Source organism: Megachile rotundata, chromosome 8, assembly GCF_050947335.1.
Source record: "Megachile rotundata isolate GNS110a chromosome 8, iyMegRotu1, whole genome shotgun sequence".
Taxonomy (NCBI): domain Eukaryota; kingdom Metazoa; phylum Arthropoda; class Insecta; order Hymenoptera; family Megachilidae; genus Megachile; species Megachile rotundata.
The window spans coordinates 8,677,627-8,702,757 of NC_134990.1; the positions used below are offsets into that span (position 1 = coordinate 8,677,627).

The window sequence follows — 25,131 nt, forward strand, 5'->3', positions numbered from 1 at the left end:
TATCCTGATGCCATCACACCTGTTGTATTTATTAACATAAATGATAATGTACGAATACTTTTGTCCCGACGATTTCTTACGGCCTCGTGAATTTCAAGTCATTTCAAGTTACTACATGATATTGCCTTCAGTTTTGGGTCATTTGTTGCTGTAAGTGTTACGTATAATATACAGCTATACATGATTAAATATACTTAATAACATAGAAAATATTGTTGCTTTTGTTTCTAAATTTGAAGTGTACGAATACTTTTGTCCTTCACTGTAGTTTTAAATTGCATTGCAATATACAATTTTTGCAAATTCCATATAAATTTCATCTTTTCAAATGAATTGATCAGTTCATTCCTCAGTTCTGTTTCAGCAAACATTTCATATAATTTCTCAGAGACCATTGAAATTACAAAGACAATGTAATGTGTTCTGTATAAAGTCTCTGTTTGCAACTCCATAAAAGCATCCTATCCTAACCTCATCAACGAACAATTGTAACTTTACATACGGTTGTAAACTACATGTAAACAACCAATGTCTAAAGGAAGAATGGCTCAGTCTCTTTACATGTCCTATCGCAGTTGTGTTTGAAAGACACTTTGAGTGCACTGTCAAACATTGTCTACGCCTGAAACGAGAGTCTCGAGTGTAAAAAGGGTTAACATTACTCCCGTGGCGGCAGCTGTTAAAATTATACCGTTTTGCAGTCAGTGAGTCGCATCGTATTCAAGTTTCTCAGACGTGTGTTTGCCTACTTCAGCAGGTTAAGACGTGGCTTTTAGCGAGCTCAAAGACCCCACGAGAAACGTTGAATAAGCTGAATTGAAGTGAAGTCTACAAAATTTATACTTCCCAACTGTGTTCGGTTAGACCTTTGACGCAAAAATGCATCGCAAGCACTTCCACTTTATCTGTACGGTATACCTTGCCGGCAATTCATAAAACAATCGTTTTGAGAGTTTCTCAAATTCAACGATTTTCGATCATTTATAATTGTCTCAGAGGTTTCTTCAAAAATGAAAGGTCTTAGAATGCCTACTACATAAGGTTACAAGTTTTTATTCGCTCATTCGAATACTAACGATTTTTCTCTGAAAATCTACACTTTTTCAGTTTTTATGTTTCAAGCTTTTAGTATTGTTAACTTTCATATTTGATATTAACAGTAAAATTTTTAGAGTGAAATGAAAGATAATTTTATAATTTAAAAAAATGAGATAATGTAAACTTTGTGAGTAACGTAAATATAAACGAAAGATGAGAATTTAAGGAAATAGAGAATTTGAAAATATAATGCAGTGAATTCATACAGAAACAAAAGTTAATTAAGTAGGAAGTTTGTATAAAACGTTTCGTTCAAATAATTTAGAGTGCATTATGGGGTGAATGGAATGCACTATTTGACTTGCACAGAATTTCGTTCAATCAGAGTTGTATAGAAAGCGTGAAATTGAAAAATTTAAGAGAATACTGTTTCGTTATAACAGAGAATCGCGCTAACCTTTTAATGTGGTGAATATTGCAAAAAATGAAATATTCATGCTATTGGAAATCATTGATTGGAACGTGTGGTGATGAACCGTTTGATTTATGCTGTGTACCATGCATTTGTTTGAACACGAATTTTTGTGTTTTGCTTATTACAAATGCATGGCAATGTGAAATGAATAATTTGAATGGTTAAATAGAGGGGAATTATGAGATTGACAGTTAATTTTTTTAAATGAAATGACTGAAAATGTTGTTGGACTATTAAACTACTTGACTGTTTGCTTATTTGATTAGGTGAGTGATTAATGATTTGAATATTTCACAATTTTGGGACTCTGATGTTTGACAACTTTTCAACTTAACAACTTTTCAAGTTGACAACTCTTCGATTTGACAACTCTTCGACTTGACAGCTCTTCGACTTGACAGCTCTCCGACTTGACAGCTCTCCGACTTGACAGCTCTCCGACTTGACAGCTCTTCGACTTGACAGCTCTTCGACTTGACAGCTCTTCGACTTGACAGCTCTTCGACTTGACAGCTCTTCGACTTGACAGCTCTTCGACTTGACAGCTCTTCGACTTGACAGCTCTTCGACTTGACAGCTCTTCGACTTGACAGCTCTTCGACTTGACAGCTCTTCGACTTGACAGCTCTTCGATTTGACAGCTCTTCGACCTGTTAACCTTTTAACTTGTTAACTTCTTCATTTGATAACTTTTCAACTTGACACCTTTTCAACTTCACAACCTTCCAACTTGATATCCTTTCACCGTAACAACGTTAAAAGCAAAATCCTTTTAAATTTCGCTGATCTCATCCACTTTTTCATTTCCTCTGATTGCAATTTAAATAATAACCTTTCCACTTCCACGTTCAGTGTAACTGAATTTCTCACTACGCCATAAAAATCTAGGAGATAAATCAGTGTTCTACCTCTTTTTCCCGGTATTGTCTGATTTTCAACGACTCGAACACTGAAATCTCTGCAATATTGTCCGGCGTGGAACGTTCCCCTCGTCACGCTTCGTCGCGCTTTTCAATACATAAGCAAAAGTTCGCTCTTGCCTCCTTCAATTATTCCGCTTCTCGGAAACTGAATTGCACCGGGTCCACTTTCTAAATATCCATCGCGATTCATCAAGTTGGTTCGCTCGTCGCTATTCATCGAGAAATAGTCAAATAAAATTTCGAGCCAAAAACGTTGCGATTCAACGACGCGAACATTTCTGGCTTTCAATTTTCTGATCTGACGTCAAATTTGCTACTTTGCCTCGGTCGAATACGTTTTTCTCGCATTTTTACGGGACTTTGGGCATAATTTTAATATTGGTATTTGACGTGGTATTTGATCATGCTTTGGTGTTATGGAATATATTATAATTTGATATTTGGAGATAATTTTAAAGATATAGTATGTTTAATCACGTTCTTTTGTTCAATCAAATAAATTTGGGATATATCTTATTTCGTAATATGAGTTTGTTCAATTTTATCAAAATTTAGTAAAATATGAACACAGACTTTTTAAATAAAGTGTTCGTAGGATTAACGTTGAAATAATTGCCAAAGTCATGTGTGATAATAAATGAAGAGAAAATTGAATTTCATTCAGGGATGATGAAAATACATTCCTCAGAATGTTATTAAAATTTTGTATGATAATATTATATATTGAATTTTTTCAGTTAAATTTAAAATGCATAATAAATGTATAATACTGAAATATTGGAATAAAGGTATGGGGTTCAATGTACATATTTGTTCAAATGAATTTCGAATGAATTTGTTTTATAATTTGTTTAATAATTTATTTTAAATTTATTTTAAACAGCAATGACAGTGATTTAACTCTTATTTGGGTTACATAATGAGATCATTTAAAATACAAAAATTGAACGTATTATTTTTTTGTCTCGTTTCAATAATCAAATTAATTGAATTCATAGTACATTCATTATTGAAATAATTATATTCATTGCACTAATAGTGCAGTATAATAATTATATTCATTGTATTACTACTGCAGCATTTTGCCAATAATTACATCAATTGTATTCATAGTCCAGAAATTGAACGAGTAATATTAGCGACATATTCATAGAATTCCAGGAGGAATACGTCAATAAAGTATAACTCCCATAAAATGACTCGAACGATTAAAAAACGTAGAGAATCCTGGTTAAAATTCCTTGCAGTGGCAGAAGGAGCTCGAAAGAACATAACCTATTACCGAGTTCATTTTCTGCGCCATTACAATTGATCAAACGCGTCCAAGGAAGATTTTCTTGAAATTAATGGATAGCACGTGCTCGGTGTTCGTCTGATCCAATTCTAATCTGTATGTAGCCAGGATCAAACGTAGCCAATCCACGTGGAATCCATCGAAACCAAACTAATCGCGATGATGAATTGCGTAACCGATCGCAATCGAGACACGTGTACTGCTGCGGTTAACGTAACCCGGTAATGACATTTCCTTTCTTTCTCAATCGAACATTAATGCTTCTATTTTCCATTTTCACGTTTAAATTCTTAGTTCGTTAAAATCTTGTGATTTCTCAAAATTATGTTGTTAGATCTCCATTTTCAAATTGAGGTAGATTTGATGTCCTCAGGTTGACAAAAAGTTAGGTCTTCGAATATAACAAATAATAAATCCACTGTCCAATCATCACAATCATAGTCTAATTTTCACCAAACAATTTTGATCATAAAGTACATTATTTTTAATGTAATATTGGTACGAGATGAATGTAAGTATCTAATGGCAAGAAGTTAGCAAATATTTGAAATGTTGCATTGTTTCATATGTTGTAACTATTTGATGTGGTTTGAAATTATATCATTAAATATCAGTTGTTCCAAATTATTTGACTAATTAAAATTATTTCAGGTCATTTCATTATTGAAATTGGGTCTTATTTAAAAAATTGCTTGAAATTATTATTTGTCTAAATATTTGAAATGATTTTAAATTATTTGACCAAGTATGTGAAATGATTTGAAATGATGTGACTAAATATATGAAGTGATTTGAACCGATGTGACTAATTATTAAAAGCGAATTCACGATAAAATTACGTCAGCAGAATGTTGCACACGTATCGAAAAGCAATTTCGAGAAACGTCAGTGGCGTTCATTGTCTAAATCATGAAAGGGGTCATAAATAGCTATCCAGCATTGTGTATCCCACACTTCCTGGAACGAGTGAACCCACAGCTTTTGACACCTTGTTAAATGCATGACGCTGGTCCGCTATGCAGGACCGTGGAAGCCATATAGAAAGAGGTGAAAAGAAATGGGTCACGCGATACGCGTGTCGTTTCGCGAGAATTCTCACGAGGATCTACTGAATTAAGTTCGCGGATGGCGTAGAAGTAAAAGGGGAACGGGAACATAGAAATAAACGGGCGGGAAAAAAGAAGGGAGCGACGGAGTCAGCGTGAATGGCGAGAAAGAGAGGAACAGGAAAGCGGAGAAGAAAAGCAGAAAGGTGAAAAATAAAAAGTCGAGGAGTCAGGCCACGCCGCGGAGATTTTCATTCGTGTATTGAAAAACCTTGTGTGTCTATGTGTACGCGTGTGTGTTTACGTGTGGTTGTTTCGTTCGCCTTTGCTGACTGCCGAGGCAAGAGTAAAATTGTAGAACGCCAGGACGAGCCCTTAATTAGATTCCAAATGGTTGTACAGTCAAAAGAAAATATCACTTTTTTTCGAAAACACTACCTAGGGAAAATAGGTATAGCATTGGTAACGGTGTAACACTTGGCGATTTCTGCGGATTTTTTTAGGATGGATTTAGGAATGGGTTAAGAATTTCGGGATGGGGAATTTGTGGATGTGGGGATTTGGGAATATGGGTAGTTGGGGATTTTGGAATTTGTGAAATGTGGAATTAGGGATGTAGGAAATTGAGGGTGAAGGAATTTTGGGATGATGAATTTGGGGACATAGGAATTTTGAAATGTAGGAATGTGAGAACATAGACATTTGGAGATTTGAACTACCGAGATTATGATTCTATAAATTTCAAATTATAAATATTCTAAAACTTGAGAATTTGAAAAATTTTTAAATTCCCATCTACAAAATTTTGTAAATTTGGAAATATGGAAATTTATAAATGTTCTTGAGTGTACTTATCCTGAAAGCAAAAGGTATGTCTCACGGTTGACGGACGAAAAAGTAGAAAATGACGTTGAAACGACTTACCAGGCAGCATAACGTTAATGAATTTATTAAATAGCTTTTAAAGCTCAGTCGTTTTACTAGTTACTGACCGAAATACTGATTTTGTTCTTCAGATTTTATAAACGAGCCATTTATGTGCTGTTCTGTTTGTAAATGCTTCGTTTGCATAATTATAAGGTGTTGTAAAATTCTTTAAATAGTACGCTGTGCGAGTTTGCACACCTCACATGTTTCTTTCATGCAAATATTATTGCAAATATAATGAGCTGTGTATTTTGTATGAGGAAGAAAAGGTGTCTTTCAAAAATTTAAAAATGAAAAGTGTATCATTTATTTACAAATTGTTTGTTTACTGTTATTTAAAATATTTAGAGCGATACTGAAACATGTACTGATTTAATTGAGGACATTAGTATAATTGCAAATTTGCGTATTTAGCAAGTGTAGTGACGATTAAATGGTACGTGGAATCAATAGGATATGAGCGAATTTTAGTTCGCACTCAAGCTACATATGACGCACTTAATCTGCACATAATGCCTTCAAGCTACATATGGTGCACTCAACATATACATGACGCATTGGACCTACACATGACACACTCTAGCTACATGTGGTACATTCAAGCTACATATGACACACTCAAGCTACATATGACGCACTTAAGCTACATATGACGCACTTAAGTTACGCATGATGCACTTAAGCTACACATGATGCACTTGAGCTACACATAACGCACTCAAGCTACATATGAAGCACTTAAGCTACATATGACGCTTTCAAACTACATATGACGCACTCATACTAAATATGACGCATTCAAGCTACACGTGACGCACTCAAACTACATATGACAAGTTACACATGACGCACTAAAGCTACATATGACGCACTAAAGCTACATATGACGCACTAAAGCTACATATGACGCACTCAAGATACATAGGACGCACGTAAGACATATGACGCTCTCAAGCTACGCATGACGCACTTAAACTACGTATGACGTACTCAAGCTACATATTACGCACTCAAGCTACATATGACGCACTCAAGCTACATGTGACGCACTCAAGCTACATGTGACGCACCCAAGCTACATATGACGCACTCAAGCTACATGTGACGCACTCAAGCTTCATGTGACGCACTGAACCCACATCTGCACGCTTCAAATCTGCCTCATCTTACTCGAATTTTGAATACGCTTCAATTTGGAGTTTTAGTCCAATTATAATTTGCATGGTCAAGGATTGCCGAATACAAAATTGACATAACACTTCAACTTTTCTTCCCTGTTTTAATATTGTAGCTGTGGTCAGTTAGTTCCAAAGCACTTGATAAATCATAAGGCAAAGGGTTAAGAACTAAGTGTATGTGCGTCACAGCGTCAGCAATATTAAGTGACGATTAAACGACGAATCATTAGGATACGAGTGAATATAAGTGGACTCTATGAATTTCACTTCGAACGACTAGTTTATTTTGCAACGTGCTTGATCACTGTTTGTTCGAGAGTGTCTCCGAAGAATTTTTACGTTTACAAAAGCTCGGAGTGGCTGTAGAATTTTCGTGACATTGCCGAGTGAAAACAGTTTCTAATTTGCTATCGGTTTAGCTAAAATTGGGGTGGAGATGGAAATGCGAGCGACGTATGAAGTGTGTCTGGGTTTACCCGCGGTGATCTAAGCAAGTAGTAAAAGCAGCAATACCTCGATACAAATAGTTCACTACGAACGAAAGACTCTATTGCTAAAGTTAAGGGTTCCAGATGTGACTAACAATAAAATAATACTCGCTAGAATGTAATGACTCGGGTCTTATTGCTGTTGTAAGTAAAGATTTGAAACTATAAATGAAGGAACCGTTAAAGTATCCCTTAAAACTCGTACCGAGCTAATCCTCTCTGTAATATGCATTTTACGTCCTAACAATATTAATTCTCAATTTCGAAGCTGAAGAATTTCAGAATAGCCTGCAAAATTTAACAAAAAAAAGTGCTATGTATGCCTTTTACCAGAATTAACAGAGAGGACTTTTAATCTTCTGTCATCAGCGAACAGTGTATTATTAAAAATCCTGCCGATTGTTATACGAAACAGTGATTCAAGATTCGCGTTCCATATTTGACGTGATAATTTTGATATCGCAAAAATACACGTCGCAGGACGTATTCGTTGACGAATGACCACATCTGCAGTCATTCCATTCAATAGATTTGTGAGTATAACTCTGAATGGATTTATTCCTGCCATACCGATTGTTTCTGGTATTCAGCTGCTTGTTTACCTATTTTGTTTTTCATGAAAACAGCCATTGATGCTGTTGTTTGCTCGTGATACTGTTTCGTTCGAAAATATACAGATTTGTTTATAATTTCAAATGTACCATTGACTATTGTCGTATTGTCATATTTTGCTTTGAGAATATTTCAAACAATCTAACTTTTGGAATTTAATTCCGTTTAACTGTTTCAATTTTAATTTTCATGTTTATTTATGTGTTTATCTTCGAACCTGAAATATTTTTATATTGTTCAGATAAATCAAAACTCGCGTCAAAAGTTTATCATATATTCATCACACTTCTAAGAATGTTAGAATTGACTTACTGAATGTACATGTGACTTCGCAAGCTATTACTATGATTTTCTTTGAACGTCTACACAGGTTCATCATCTCCAAAGCGTTAAAGGGACGCGTAATCGGTTTACGCGATTACGGGATTTAACGTTAACGCAGTATGAATTTTGCTTGAGCAAATTTCGTTGTACATAGAACAGGCGGATAATTAGTGGGGAAAGGCGAAATTTTCGAGCTATTAAAGCGCAATTTTTACAAGCATTCGCTCCCGCAGTTCCGTCGTCGTTGAAAGGCAGTTAAAATGATGGCGGCTGTTGTAAAATTAATGGCACACCCTGACTACCGTCACTTCAAACCAATAAATAGGTCGTTTCTTGCCATGAATTATAACGATCCATTAAAAGTAACCGACAGACGAATAGTCTCGACTTATTGCAAATTTCATGTTATTTCAAGTTTTAGAAGTTGAAGTTTTGCGACAAAGAACTGAGGACTTTCGTTTAAAGAAATAAAACTGGAGAGATTAAGTGGAAATAAAAATTGATGAGTAGGATGTATATTTAAAGAGGAAGAACGTGATGAAAAGTTAACTGATGTAGTTATTATAGAAATTATTTTTAGTAACTTTTGTTGTATGTAAGTTTTGAAGTATTTTTATTTATTTTCATTTAATGTTCATTATTTTTCATGACAGAAAAATATAATAAATTATAATATTTATAAATATTATAATGTTTGAAGCTTAAAGAAAAAATATCCTAAAATGTTTCATTAATATTTTTTAGACAAAATGGAGGATCACATGTTTAACGAATATTGATTCATTTAGTTACACGTCAAATTTACAAAAACGATTTACAATATTAAAAATTCATGACAGAAAAGTATCTCCAAATAGCACATATGATATATCAATTTAAAGCTCAAAGTTTACAGAAAATAGCTGCTTGAATGTTTCATTAATATTCTTTATGCAAAATGGAGGATCACCACGTTTAGCAAGTATTGATTCGTTTTGAGACATATCATATTTACAGAAACGATTTACAACGTTACAAATTCATGACAGAAAAGTATCGTCAAATAGCACTTAGGATATGTCAATTTAAAGCTTGAAGCTTATACGAAAAAGCTGCTGACAAGTTTCATTAGGATTTTATGTGCAAAATGAAAAATCGTCACATATAGCAACTACTGATTCGTTCTGAAACACACGAAATTTGCAAACAATCAAGTCTTCATGATTTGCAGTATTATAAATTCATGACAGAAAAGTATTACAAAACCACACTTAATATACATCACCTTAAAGCTTAAAGTTCAAGGAAAATGACTGTCTAAATATTTGCTGAATGTTCATAAAACTGATTGAATCTTCATTGGAATGCAATAAAATCAATATACAATATGTCCACCCAAATTAATGCTGTCCATCGATCGCTTCAATAAAGAATTATTAAATTTCCAAGAAGAATCTCCTGAAAACCTTTGCATGGCAATTTCCGCGAAGCTTCATGCTTTAAATTGATGTATCATAAGTGCTGCTTCGCGATGCTTTTATGTCATCAAATCTTAACAACACGAACCAGGTTCACACATCTGCAAATCGTTGACTCATTTTGTGCTAAGAATTTCAACAGTTTTCTTTCTCTATAAAGTTTGAAATTGACCTACCAGCTATTCTACGACACTTTTATGCCATGAAACCATGTCAGATGTTCATGTTTCGAAATCACTTTTCGCTGCGACAAAATCTGATAGTTTTCCACTATTACATTGAAGTGCTCAAAATTCAACAGCAGTGTACTTCGTACATTGAAAGCTTCGAAAATTGAATGTTTCGCTATAACCCAGAAACGTGTTCGCAGTCAATTTAAAACAAAAATGGACTTTCCTGGAACTAATAAAATCTACCGACTTCGAATTCCAGAAATTCAGACAAATGTTTTCAAAGAAACACAGAAATATTAATTTTTCTCTGGTTAGTAAAATTTATTTATCTTTCGAGAATTCATTCGAGTAATTAGATTTTATTTCAATACCTGACAAATTGACGAAAATTACTAATATTGCGGAATCAGTAAAATAAAACATTCCTCTCAATAATATTGTGAAACGAATTTTATTTGCCGTAATAATTTTCCAGCAACTGTAATTTGAATATCGAGATGTCGACAAACAACATTGTTGTGCATGTTATTGATGAAATATCGCCAACGAAATCTTCTTCATCGTTGACATTCATGTAGATTTACCTGTTCCTCGATTCACACGGAACCTACATATGGAATATCAATTTGCACGCTCGAAATGCCGGTAAATCAAAAGAACAACGATGAATGCGTCTAGTGAGTTGTACACACGAGCCGCCTCTTCTCGACAATTCAAGCGTATTTCACACCGTGGATCCTCCACAATTTTTTGCTCGAATGTTTGTCATATAGCAGATGAATATCGTACGGAGTCGCATCAAGATTATTTCGTCATAAATTTCGGTTTATCGAGTGCGAGACATACATATTCACTCGGATTTATTTAGTGAAACGTTTCGCTGCATATTTTCGGTTATTTTGGATTCATGCATAATGTTTGTGCGGAATTTGTAATTGTTGGGTGATTGTTGTAGGTAGTACATTTTTAAATTTAACAAGTTGGGGAGTTTGTGATTTTGTGGGTTCTCAAATTTTGTTATTAAGGCGGAACTCTTATTTTTGACGTATTAAAGTATTAAAGTTATTGAAGTATTTTGAGATTTGAAGATTGAATGAATAGATTCTGATATTGGGAAGTTGGGATCAAATTTATGTGACCAAAATTAGGATCTAATCTAGGATCAAATTTATGTGATCCTAAATTCATACATTACAAATCTTCAAATTTAAGGGTTTCCAGTGTACTAGAATCTATAAATTCAGAGAACTTCAATTTTTAGGTTTCTTAATTTTATAAGTTCTCTATTTAACTTCTGAATTTCACTAATTCTAAATTTCCCAATTTTACAAGTTTACAAAATAGCGAAATTGTCAATTCTCCGAATCCCAATATCGCCTAATTTCCCAGTTTTTCAATTTCTTAAATACTCAATTTCCTAATTTTTCAATTTCACAAGTTTTTAATTCTCCATAATCTCAATTTACCAATTTCTTAATTTCTGAGTTATCCAAATTTTTAATTCCCCAATTTCTCCATTGTACAATTTATCAATTCCTGAAATTCTTTCACAATCTCACAATTTTCTAAATTTCCAAATCACCAAATCCTCATTTCTCCAATTTCCCAATCTCACAATTTTTTAAATTTCCAAATCACCAAATCCTCATTTCTCCAATTTCTCAACTTTCTCAATTTCCAAATCGCCAAATTCTCATTTCTCCAATTTCTCCAATTTCCCAATTTCCAAATCACCAAATTTTCATTCTCCAGTTTCTCAAATTTTCCAAATTTTCTGAAATTTACCAAATTTCCTAAAATTTTCCAATGTCCCAAATTTTCTGAAATTTCCGAAATTTTCTAAAATTTCCCAATTCCCCCTAATTTCCCAATTTCTCAGTTCATCAATTTTTAAATTTCCTAATTTCTCAATTCCCAATTTCTAAATTGTTCAAAAGTTTTAATTCCCCAAATTCTCAAAATCCTATTTCTCAATTCCTTTTATTCTAAATTACCCAATTACTAAATTCCCCATTTCCTCAATTTCCCAAATTCTCAAGCTTGCAAACTCTCAAAATTCTCAACACCTCAACTTCCCCAAATTCCCAAGTTCCCAATGTCTCAGCACCCCAAAATGTCCACTTTCCCACTATCTGAACGTCCCAAAATTTTCCAAATCCCAAAGTCTTGAAACTTCTGTTATTCCAACATCTCAAAATCGCCAAACTCCCAACTCTCAAAATTCCGAATCTTTCGATTTCCCAAAATCCCTAAATTTCAGCTACATCAGCATTCCAAAGTCGCCAAATCTCCATCTGCGTCTCAAAATCCCTATCTGCGTCTCAAAATCCCTATCTGCGTCTCAAAATCTCTATCTTCGTCTCAAAATCCTTATCTGCGTCCCCAAATTCCTATCCGCATCTCCAAAGCCCTATTCACCTCTTCAGAACCCTATTCACGTCCCCGAACTCCTATCCGCGTCCCTAAATTCGTATCCCCGTCCCCAAATCCCTATCCACATCTCCAAAACCCAAAAATAAACTCTAAGAACTCCAACCATAAATATCCTTAAACACCCACCAATGTCCGCCCATCAGTGTCCGCCCACCAGTGTCCATCAAACTTCCCGTAAACATCCACAGAGATAACGCAGGAAATAAGTATCGGAAGTCGAAGGAGCTTATACATGATTCATTTGGTCGATGATACATTTACCTACAAGGTGATATGAGCGGCTCCTTGGACGTGTTGGTGTGACAGATTCGGCAGACGCTGGAACCGACCGAGACCAGGCTGCGGGTAAGCTGTTCTTGCTGGCCGACCCCGAGAGGAATTTGCTGCGTGTCGCAGTCATTTAAATTGCAGGACGAACCCTCGGGAACGGTGACCGGCAGCATCGGGATGCCGTGCTCGTGATCCAAGTTAACTGGAATCGAACAGAAGGATACACACCCTTGCTGGTTGGTGCATATGTATGATGCAGCACGCTCTGCACACGCGTTTACTTACACCCTGACCGTCGGCACCCTCTCAAATTCTGTGCCTCGAATATCGATTAATCGATCGCGATATATCTTGTTTTTATTACATTTGTACGTCTTGTGAATTGAGGGGAATTAACAGGTTTGGAATCGATTTTTGTGATGTAGTAGATTTATCTAGTTGGTTGATTTGAATCGTGAAATGAATTTGAGGAATGGAGATGACCAAATAATAAATGACTGAGTTTTTAATGGTTTGGAACCTCTAAATTCACGAATTCTCAATTTTTAGGTTCCCAAATTTTACAAATTTTGAATTTCACAATTTCAATTTATCAAGTTTCCAGAGTCTCACAGTTGTCAATTCTTCAAATGCCAATATTTCCAAATTTCCAAATTCTCAATTCTCCAATTTCTCGAATTCCAAAATTGTCAAAATCCAAAATTCTCAAATTCCAAAATTCTCAATTTCCCAAAATATAAATTCCCCAATTTCTGAAATCCAAAATTCTCAATTTGCTAAAATATAAATTCCCCAATTTCTCAAATTCCAAAATTCTCAATTTCCCTATTTTTGATTCCCCAATTTCTCAAATCCAAAATTCTCAATTTCCTAAAATATAAATTCCCCAATTTCTCGAATTCCAATATTCTCAATTTCCCTATTTTTATTCCCCAATTTCTGAAATTCCAAAATTCTCAATTTCCCTATTTTTGATTCCCCAATTTCTCAAATTCCAAAATTCTCATTTTCCCTATATTTGATTCCCCAATTTTTCAAATTCCAAAATTCTCAATTTCCCAAAATATAAATTCCCCAATTTCTCAAATCCAATATTCTCAATTTCCCTATTTTTATTCCCCAATTTCTGAAATTCAAAAATTCTCAATTTCCCTATTTTTGATTCCCCAATTTCTCAAATTCCAAAATTCTCATTTTCCCTATATTTGATTCCCCAATTTCTCAAATTCCAAAATTCTCAATTTCCCTATTTTTGATTCCCCAATTTCTCAAATCCAAAATTCTCAATTTCCTAAAATATAAATTCCCCAATTTCTCGAATTCCAATATTCTCAATTTCCCTATTTTTATTCCCCAATTTCTGAAATTCCAAAATTCTCAATTTCCCTATTTTTGATTCCCCAATTTCTCAAATTCCAAAATTCTCATTTTCCCTATATTTGATTCCCCAATTTTTCAAATTCCAAAATTCTCAATTTCCCAAAATATAAATTCCCCAATTTCTCAAATCCAATATTCTCAATTTCCCTATTTTTATTCCCCAATTTCTGAAATTCCAAAATTCTCAATTTCCCTATTTTTGATTCCCCAATTTCTCAAATTCCAAAATTCTCATTTTCCCTATATTTGATTCCCCAATTTCTCAAATTCCAAAATTCTCAATTTCCCTATTTTTGATTCCCCAATTTTTCAAATTCCCAATTCCTCAAATGCCAAAGTTCTCAATTTCCCAAATTCCATGTCCCGAATATCGATTAATTGATCACGAAATATCCCCATTTTTATTGCCTTCCCATATGCGTCTTGTGAATCGTTTCGATTAATTAAAATAGTTTTGCAAACAACGCGATTTGCTACTGATTCTGTTAATTATATATTTCTGAACGTGGTTTGATTTGGTCGCGAAATAATTCGAACGTTATTTTGAAATCTGATCTCTTGGGAAATGGTGGCGTTGTGGGTGCCTCGGTTGATTTACATTGTAGTTTAATTCAATTCGGTTTGATTTAACTTGATTTGTTTGAGGTCGGTTTAATTTAATCAATTACAAATTGTTTCGACTTTATTGGATATAATTTATTTCGATTTCCTTTCTTTTAATTTTGATGTTATTCAATTCAATTCATTTTAATTAATTTCAATTTTATTTGGTTCAATTTCATTCAATTTGATTAGACATAATTTAATAAAATTTCATTTAGTTCAATTTAATTCAATTCGACTTACACCAATGTCGTTCAATTCAATTCAGTTCAATTAATTTCAATTTGATTTCGTTCAACTGGATTCAATTTGATTGAATGTAATTTAATAAAATTTCATTTAGTTCAATTTAATTCAATTCGACTTACATCAATGTCGTTCAATTCAATTCAGTTCAATTAATTTCAATTTGATTTCGTTCAAATTGATTCAATTTGATTGCACGTAATTTAATGAAATTCCATTTATGTCAATTTAATTCAGTTCGACTTAACTTTATGTGACTCAGTTCAGTTCAGTTCAATTAATTTCAATTTGATTCAATTTGTCTGCACATAATTTCTTTCGATTTACTTTGAACAGTCAATTAGCAATACTTACAATCAGTGGAACGTATTAACACAATCACAATATCCTCCAAATTCGCCGTAATTCATTTTGAATACTCAATTAACACTATTTAGTAGAACGAATTAATTCAATCACGATATCGTCGCCAGTCTGCGGTAGTTACTTTTGAATAGTCAATTAGCAATACTTGCGTCTGAATTGTTCAAGCGTGTAAAATAAAGGGAAGCAGAGAGAGGAAGGTGAATACGAGACACACGTATGTTCCACCACGTTCTGTACGCATCTGCGTGTATTTACAGCCTATTAGACGTAATGGCAGGCTTTGTGGGAATTTACTCCCCAGAATTAATCAATGTGAAATCTGATATTGCCTCTTGAATTACAAGCGGGATGGCATCGTTCGAACCGTGGATGCCAAGTTTCGCAATGACGCTATGTTTTATTAGTACCCTCCTGCAGACACTCAAAGGAGAGCTAAGTGTTTCGAATTCCGTTAGGATAATTTTATGATGTAGCGCTCTCTTGTGATTTACGGTGTCATTATCCAATTCATATCGCGTTCTTCCTAGTTATTATTGTAGACAATTAAGGAATTAATTAAAACTTTTGTACTTTTTCAAATTGAAATGTTGATGTTTTTATTTTGTTTATAAGAATTTCAAAGGAATTTTAGGTGGTTAGAAATTTTTACCAAAGTTCGGTTTGTTGGTTAATAATTTTATTTTGTCGTTTCGTGACAAATTTGCAACTTGAGAATTTGGGCAATTAACAGTTTGGGGAATTGAGATTTTGGAGGATTGAGAAATTGGTGAATTGAGATATAGGGGAATTGAGAATTTGGGGAATTTAGAGGTTGGGAAATGGAGAAATTGGTGAATTGAGAATTTGGGAAATTGAGAATTTTAGAATTTGAGAAATTGACAATTCAGAAATTGGGAATTTGAGAAATTGGAGAATTCAGAAATTGTGCAATACAGAATTTGGAGAATTTAGAAGTTGGGAAATGGAGAAATTGGTGAACTGAGAATTTGGGAAATTGAGAATTTTGGAATTTGAGAAATTGACAATTCAGAAATTGGGGAATTGAGAATTTGGAGATTTTACAAGTTGGAAAATGGAGAAATTAGGAAATTGAGAAATTGGGAATTTGAGAAATTGGAGAATTCATAAATTGTGCAATACAGAATTTGGAGAATTTAGAAGTTGGGAAATGGAGAAATTGGTGAATTGAGAATTTGGGAAATTGAGAATTTTGGAATTTGAGAAATTGACAATTCAGAAAGTGGGAATTGAAAATTTGTAGATTTTACAAGTTGGAAAATGGAAAAATTAGGAAATTGAGAAATTGGATAATTCAGAAATTGTGCAATAAAGAATGTGGAGAATTTAGAAGTTGGGAAATGGAGAAATTGGTGAATTGAGAATTTGGGAAATTGAGAATTTTGGAATTTGAGAAATTGACAATTCAGAAAGTGGGAATTGAGAATTTGTAGATTTTACAAGTTGGAAAATGGAGAAATTAGGAAATTGAGAAATTGGTAATTTGAGAAATTGGAGAATTCAGAAATTGTACAATAAAGAATTTGGAGAACTTAGGAGTTGGGCAAATGAGAATGTGGAAAATTTAGGCATTGGAAAAATGAGTACTTAGGAAATTAGAAAATTGAGAATTTGTAGAATCTAATAATTGGGGAAATGGTTAGCAATTTCATTTTATTGTTCCAAAATTATTTTGTCGTTTATTTCAATAGAGTTTCAATTACTCAGAAACATTAATCGAATTTCAGTTTATTGTTAAAAATTACTTGATTACGTTTATAATAATTGATAACAAAATTCATTACACTCATTGAACCTGATTCTAAATTATTAAACTTCATTTCTATTCAAATTTTAGTTAAAATTGGACTAATTTAATTTTCAATTTAAATCACTCAAAATGTTGTTTATTGAATGTTTTACTTAAACTTGACTGCCCTTTTAATTAAATTCTAATTTTTCTTTCTAATACATGTCAATCAAAATTTACACGCGTAATAAAAGTCATGAAAACAGAATTTCAGCAGCAGAACGTGAGAGATAACATAAAGGTTACATTAGCTTCGTTGCGAACGTCTGAAATTCAATTCGACTTTCAAGCATTTTATTTGCACTGATATTTCACTCACTCTTATTTCCCTGTAATCCGGAATATTTCACCTGCATCTCTCATAAACGATTTCATGTTTCACAAAAATAGAAACTCAAACTTAGATAGAAATATATAAATTTTAAAATATAGCATTACTTTCATCCAAACGAATTCTAAAAAAAAATAAAAAGCTCTCAAATATAAAAATTTTCAAACTATTAATCTACAAAATTTGCATGAGTAAATGATTTTAGAGTTTTTCAAATAATACTGTCAATTATCAATCACGAAAAGAGCTCACAAGAACAGAAAAATACAAGAAAAAAAAAAGTACAAGAATAGAAAAATACAAAAAAAGTATAATATAAGTATTGCGTAAAAAAGTAGAAAATACTTTATTAAGTTTTAAAGAAGCAGTTTATTTTTGGTTAATTAAAAAGTACTTACTCGCATCTCCATTGTGAAATGCACTCGACGAAGAAGGCATAACCAAACAATTCAACAGTAGCTCGAATAATGCGATCAAGGAATGTTCAACAGTCGGTTGATACAATAATTTCTGCAGGATCTATTTCTTATTCAATAGAATACTTCCGTGTGCAAACGAAGCGAGGAAGAAGAGGGCGAGAAAACGGAAAATGATGTCGATCTGAATAACCGATACAGCTGTCAGTTCATTTTAATGAAACCGAATGCTGCGCCCTCTCTCCACTTCGCAATTTTTCTATTTTCATCTCGTTGATAATTGACGAGCGGGTAAATAACGTATGTAGATTTTGTTAGGAATTTGGGAAACTTTTGAATTTTTTATATTTGGGGAATTTGACATTTCAGGAGTTAAGGTTTGGGGATTTGGAAATTGGGATATGCAAGAATTTGGGGATTTAAGGAAGATGGAAATTAGAAAGATTAAGAATTTGAGGATTTAGGGATTTGGGAAGTTGGAAATAGGGAAATTTGAGAATTTGGGGATTTGGAAATTGGAAAATTTAAGAATTTCGGAATTTAAAAGACTTGAGAACTTGGAAATTGAGAAATTTAAGAATTTGGGGATTTGGGAATTTTCATATTGGGATATTTAAGAATTTGGGGATTTGGGGATTTGCAAACTGGGATATTTAAGAATTTGGGGACTTAGGGATTTGGGAAGACGGAAATAGGGAAATTTGATAATTTGGGGATTTGGAAATTTGAAAATTTAAGAATTTGGGGATTTAAGACTTTGAGAACTTGGAAATTGAGAAATTTAAGAATTTGCGAATTTTGGAAGATGGAAATTAGGAAACTTGAGAATGCGGGAATTTGAGTATTTGGGGATGTCGATATTAGGAAATATGGGAATTGGAAAATTCAGGAATTGGGAAATATGGGAATTGGAAAATTCAGGAATTGGGAAATATGGAAAACGGACATTTCTGGAATTGGACAATGTGGGAATCGGACAATTTAGGAATCAGGAAATTTAGAAATGGAGAAATTAAAGAATCGGGAAATTTCGTAATTGGAAAATATGGGAATCGAGATATTTGGAAGTAAACAAATTTGGAATTGGGAAATTTGGAAATTGGAAAATTAGAAATTAGAATGTTTGTATGTAGGCGAATTTGGAAACTGGAAAATGTGGAAATGGGAAAATTTGGAAATTGGGAGATTTGGAAATTGGAAGATTTGGAAAGTGGAAAATGTGGAAATTGGAAGATTTGGCAATTGGAAAATGTGGAAATGGGAAAATGCGGAAATTGGAAAATGGGAAATGCGGAAAATGTGGAAATTGGAAGGTTTGGAAATTGAAAGATTTGGAAATTGGAAAATATGGGAATTGAGATATTTGATAGACAAATTTGGAAATAGGAAATTTAGAAATTGGAAAATTGCAAATTAAAATATTTGTAAGTAGGCAAATTTGGAATTGGAAAATTTGGAAACTGTAAAATGTGGAAATTGGAAAACGTGTGGAAATTGGAAGGTTTGGAAATTGGAAAATGTGGAAATGGGAAATCAAAATATTTGTAAAGTGATACCTAAAAAATTTCAAAATTGCAAACTTCAGAAACTGTAACATAAAACGTGTAGCATAATCCAAATATGCAAAACAGAGTCAATGAATCCTGTATACCGAACACGAAGTTCATCCAAATTATTTATGTATCGTTTATTTTCGCCGCATAAATTACATATCCCCGATTGATCACTTCAGTTTTATTTAATTACGAACGTTATCACCGTATCACCATGAATTATTAAACAGAATATGCAATAACGTCCGAACGATATGTTTCGTTAAATGTCGAAGCCCTGATTGATGTTCGAGTACAAAAATGGCTGTACTTTGACTCGTGACGAGTAATTTTATAAAGCTGCGACAAGATTAAAGGATTTCGTCGAAGAATCGTGCACCGGAAGGAATCAATTTTCAATTATCTCTTTCACGAGTGTCTGTCATAAATGGAATGAAATTAGTTACGCAGGCCTCTGCTTCCAAAGCGATAAATTGACTTATCAGAAATTACATTCGACGAATTATAGAGCTTGTGAAAAAATTATGGTCACTGACGCGAGATACTCTTTTTCACTGACCACTCACGCGGAATTTTTCACAACGATTTTTCATTTTCAACGCCATTATGCCTTTTTCTATCGTCGTGTTATTAAATTTCATCTGTGTACTGATTCCACTCCTTTTTTTTAGAATTATTCTCTTTGAAAAATCTTTGATGAATTTTATCTTGAAAATTAAGCCCATGAGAGAGAATTTAATGTGCACGATTTGCTTTTTTTATATTTTAATTAATTTTTTTTTAAATTGGTTTGATGTAGGAGGTGGTTTTTACAATTTTAATGATAGACACAATTGATATTTACAGAAATTAGTTTCTGACATCTACTTGATCTAATAATTTTAATATTTTAATATTTTTAGTATTTGTAGTTTTAGTATTTTAATATTTTATGTATTTGTAGTTTTAGTATTTTAATATTTTATATATTTGTCATTTTTATATTTTAACATTTTATGCATTTGTAATTTTAATATTTAATATTTGGTGTATTTGTAATTTTAGTATTTTAATATTTTTTGTATTTGTTCTTTTAATTTTGTAATATTTTATGTATTTGTAATTTCAATTTTTTTTGTATTTATAATTTTAATATTTTAATATTTTTTGTATGTGTAATTTTAATATTTTAATATTTCATATATCTTTAAGTTTAATATTTTAATATTTTTTTTATTTGTAACTTTAATATTTTAATATCTTATGTGTTTGTAATTTTATTATTTTAATATTTCACATATTTTTAATTATAACATTTTAAAGTACCACAAACTAGTCCTACAAAATCTAGTATACATTTTCCAAATTACACATCTCAGTACCCAATTTCTACCGCACAAAAATATTAAATTTCCCAGTAAACATAATAAGTTCAATATTTCTTTACAAAGTACCAGTTGTTTTGACACGTAATACCATTATACCGTGTCGAGACTGCATATGTGTAATGCATGAAGAGAACTTTGAAATTGATGTATCGGAGTTCATTTTTCATGATTCTCCTAGGTAAACAGATCACCGTATCCACGACGCTACAAGCATTTTACATTCTATCGAAGTCGATTTTACGCTCTATGTTGCGAATGTAATCAAACATAAATTATTTACTTGCAACAGATCGAATCACAAATTTTTCACGCGCGCGGATCATTTTTCTGGCGCTTTTGCATTTTTTAATCAAGATATCAAACATTCATGCGCCTCTTCGCCGGCTGGAATTAACTTTGCTTTGTAGTGGTTGAGAGAGAGGATATGTTTATTAATTATTAAATTAGGAGTTCTTTGATTTTTAAGTTGGTATGTTTACGTTTGGATTTCAGTATGTTTGCTTTGTTAAAATTTTGAAATTAATAAAATATTCAATGTTAAAGCAATTTAATACATTTATTAGGTATTATTTGTATATTTTATAGTAACATTTTTTATGGTATAATTACTGCCATATAATATAATTGCAACAGAACGATAATTATAGATAATTATATTCAGTGATATTATAGTAAATGTACGTCGGTTATATTCAATAATAATAAAATAATTCTACAATAATTATGTACAGTATTAAGAAAATAATTGTTCGGTAATTGTGTACAATATTGATATAATAATTGTGCAATAATTACATTCAATTATAATTACAATTACGATAACAATTATAATAATTAAAAAAATTCTACATCATCGTTTTCGTACATATTTAAATAATTTTTTTTTTCGAAGAATTTATTTCAATCAAATTCGATAAAACGCAGCGATAGTATTCGACAAGTCGATGAATTTAGTAGGTCGAAACGATAGTAACAAGAGAAATCGATATCAGGTTCGCGTATAGAAAAATAAGAAATGTATCTTGAGAGGGTGGTTCGTCGGATTATGAAGATTAATTAACTGCAGAAACCGTGCTGCGTCGACGTCGGTAAATTGAATCTTTCAAGTCAGTCGGCTCTCTGATTTATGGCGCTATCGCATCGAAGCTTTTTCACGCGAAATACCTGGATTTGCATTGCATTAAATGAAAAGGTCTATCGCTCATAAGCGATTGCCCACTTCTTGCATGAAGCCTTTGTGACATAACGACCCTTTAAATCGTCTCGGATTAAATTCCACTACCCTTCGAAATTAACGAATTTTCGTATCTATTCGTCGAAACATTTCATTCTTTTTATTATACAATATACTGAGATATCCCTAAATGTTCCTTCTCTAAAATAAGTATCATTAAATAATGTTCTTTTACATTAAACTTTTACATTAACCAAAAATAAATTTTTGACCTGTGTCGTTGCACAACGAGATTATATCGTTCATTAAAAAGAGACATTAATACAAAATACTATTAACACTAAAACTACCAAACCGGTCAAACGACCGCTCCACAAGTTTCTTACAATAAGGTACTCATTTCGTTAAAATACATTCCTTGAAATCAGAATTGATTTTCATCAAAATAAAGAATAAATGTGTGTACTAATTTATGTTTTGTCGTTTGTTTGTTTATTTTCTAATTTCAGATTAAGTACACATTATATGCCGGTAGGTTTAGTGTTAAATTATTTTTACACCTTGTAAAAGTATCTTTACAACAACTGAAAAACAGTGCACGTTCTCTGTCTTCATCCACCCCAATGACGCAGCTTTTCAGATTGAATTTATGTACTTTCCTGGACGCAACGTTTTCCTGTTGAAGTTTACCTTTCGCCGTTCGTATTCGAAATTTTGTTTTCGCCAAGAAGCCAGCCAAGTTTCCCGTCCTTGGGACGCCGTTCACGGATTTCCTCCTTCAGAATTTTCCATTCTTCCTTTAACATTCTGCGAGTTACAGAAAAACAGAAACATTCTTTGTGTCGGATCTTTGTGATGCTGCGACATCGTTCTACGACTCGCTACTTTTCCTCTTTTGGATCGGCTAAAAGGCTGGCTTGTCGATGCTTGCTTCTGTCAATTGAAATGCTTCGTATTGAGTGTCTCGCGTAGGGAAATCTATGGAGATAAGGGGATCTTTTATTTCTTTTATGACGCAGCGTGTCTACTTTGAATCGCACGAAATTTCCAGAGCGTTTATCGATTTTTAACTATTCTGCTGGACTGAAGATTAAATATATTCAGGTTCGAGGAATGTTTAGAATTAGTTAGAAGATGAATTTATATTTGGTGAAGAGTAGTTTTGAGATTTGATTATACATTTGTTTAGAACATTGGATTATTTGAATATTCGTGAAAAAATTTAGAACTTGAATAAAATTTCATTGAATTATTCCACGTCAAATCAATTAATTTTGGACGTCGCCATCTGCAATTTTGCTCTAATCAAAATATGTTGTAGTCCATGTGAAATTAGGAGGGGTTTAAGTCATCATTTTGCCTGTTTTGAATTTGTTAAAAAATAACAAACCTTTAAAGTTTGCAATTTTTGCCCATTTTTGCGAAAATAGGCCACACTTACGAATTATTTTCTCACAAACTACTTAACCGATTTAGCTAAATTTTGTCTTGTTTTATTCATATAAGATTGGGCTATTTTAAAATATTTTTTTAATTCCGTCAACTTGTTATGAAATGTTCGGGTAGGCGAGTGACGCGTTCAGCTAGCGAAGGCGACCTGTAGTATAAAACAAGGTTAAATTTGACTAACCATTATGCCTGAAGGTTAGGTTAAATTAACTTCTGTCTGTAGAGGTTAAGTTAGACTAACCTTTATGTGTAAAGGTTAGGTTAGATTAACCTTTGTATGTAGAGGTTAGGTTAGACTAACCTTTGTGTGTAAAGGTTAGGTTAGATTAACCTTTGTAAGCAGAGGTTAGGTGAGTCTAACCTTCGTATGTAATGGTTAGGTTGCACTATTCTTTGTACGTGAAGGTTAGATTAGCTTAGCATTTGCAAGTGGAGGTTAGGTGAGTCTAACCTTCGTATGTAATGGTTAGGTTGCACTATTCTTTGTACGTGAAGGTCAGAGTAGCTTAGCATTTGCAAGTGGTGGTTAGGTTAGACTAACATTTTTACGTTGATATTAGGTTGCTGTAGCGTTTGTTGCTCTGTGTTAGGTTAGACTAACCTTTACCTATAAATGTTAGTTTAGATTAACCTTTGTACGCAGAGATTAGCTAGGATTAGCGTATATGCATACAGGTATGGTTAGGTTAGACTGTACATGTACAGGTTGAGTAAATACCGTATGACTTAAACCTTCCCTAATTTCACATAGAAACTACTCGACCAATTTAGCTAAATTTTGTATTGTATTATTCTTAAAGGATTGGCCTATTTTAGAATAGTTTTTTTAATTTCGAAAGTTGGTATGTTTAAATTTTAGAATTTGCAACCCCTTGAACTTGTCACTCTAAAAGTATCCTCTTCCGAATTAAGAGCTCCTTTCATCATTAAATTAAATTTCCAACTTCCAAATTATCAATATCTAAGGTCAACAAGACAGAATTAATTAATGTTATCCCAGCAAAGATGTATTTATGTATGATTATCCAATTACTCAACGAACAAGATTATTGGTGCACTCGTTAAAGTTTCCTCAGTTAATCAATATAAGAGTCATTTTATTTTCTTCATCCGGGCAAGCATCTCGTGATATAAATTGCCATACTCGAGTAAACTCGCAATCGAGCTGTACATTCAGTATGTTTTTTCTTTGTTGGAAGAACGTGAATGATAAAGTGAAAAATAAAAATGGTGGTAGGAACGAGTGACCTAAATCAGGCTGTGAGTCTGATATTGCATTGCTCGCAAGTAGTATGCATAAAAGGAATTTATATTAGCGCTGAGGAGATGTGATGATCAGTGGTTCTCCGAATTCTTTCCCTTAGAACCTTGTACAGAATTTCCTATTGCTTACGGAACCACACGCTTGACCTACATAACAAAATAAATCGAAAATCTACGATAAAGTGTCTAGCGTTAGGAAGAACTTTCACATTAGGTTCTACTTCTTTCGATTAAACTACTGAGAATTTAGTTTAAACTGCTATTGCTAGCTCGCAGAATATATATTACAGAGGAGGATTAGATTTAGGGATGATAATAATTTACAATTAATATTACTTGATAACAGTAAATTATGTAGGGATACAATAGTTTAGGGACATAATAGAGAACATATACTACAGAATATATATAGAGAGTATATAGAGAATCTACATATAGAGAACATATTCAAAAATGAGTAATTTAATTACAAAAGTAAATATATTATTAGATAAACTTTATCTGAGAAAGCCTTTATAATTCAAGTAGTTCCATTGAC

The 25,131-nt window shown here is 32.8% G+C and overlaps 2 protein-coding genes across 6 annotated transcripts in view; one reads left to right on the forward strand and one right to left on the reverse strand.

Annotated features, from left to right (window-relative positions):
* The window catches only part of LOC105662077 (E3 ubiquitin-protein ligase MARCHF2), a 32,655-nt gene extending 14,487 nt beyond the window's left edge, over positions 1 to 18,168 (reverse strand). The window contains exons 1-2 of the mRNA XM_076534469.1: positions 17,770 to 18,168; positions 12,630 to 12,840 (exon numbers count right to left, since the gene is read on the reverse strand). Of these exons, the coding sequence (XP_076390584.1) occupies positions 12,630 to 12,840; positions 17,770 to 17,809 (251 nt within the window). The 5' untranslated portion in view covers positions 17,810 to 18,168. The remainder of the gene's footprint in view (positions 1 to 12,629; positions 12,841 to 17,769) is intronic.
* Positions 1 to 25,131, forward strand: part of dpr1 (defective proboscis extension response 1) — a 491,277-nt gene that overhangs the window by 221,570 nt on the left and 244,576 nt on the right. The gene's annotated exons all lie outside the window — the stretch shown is intronic.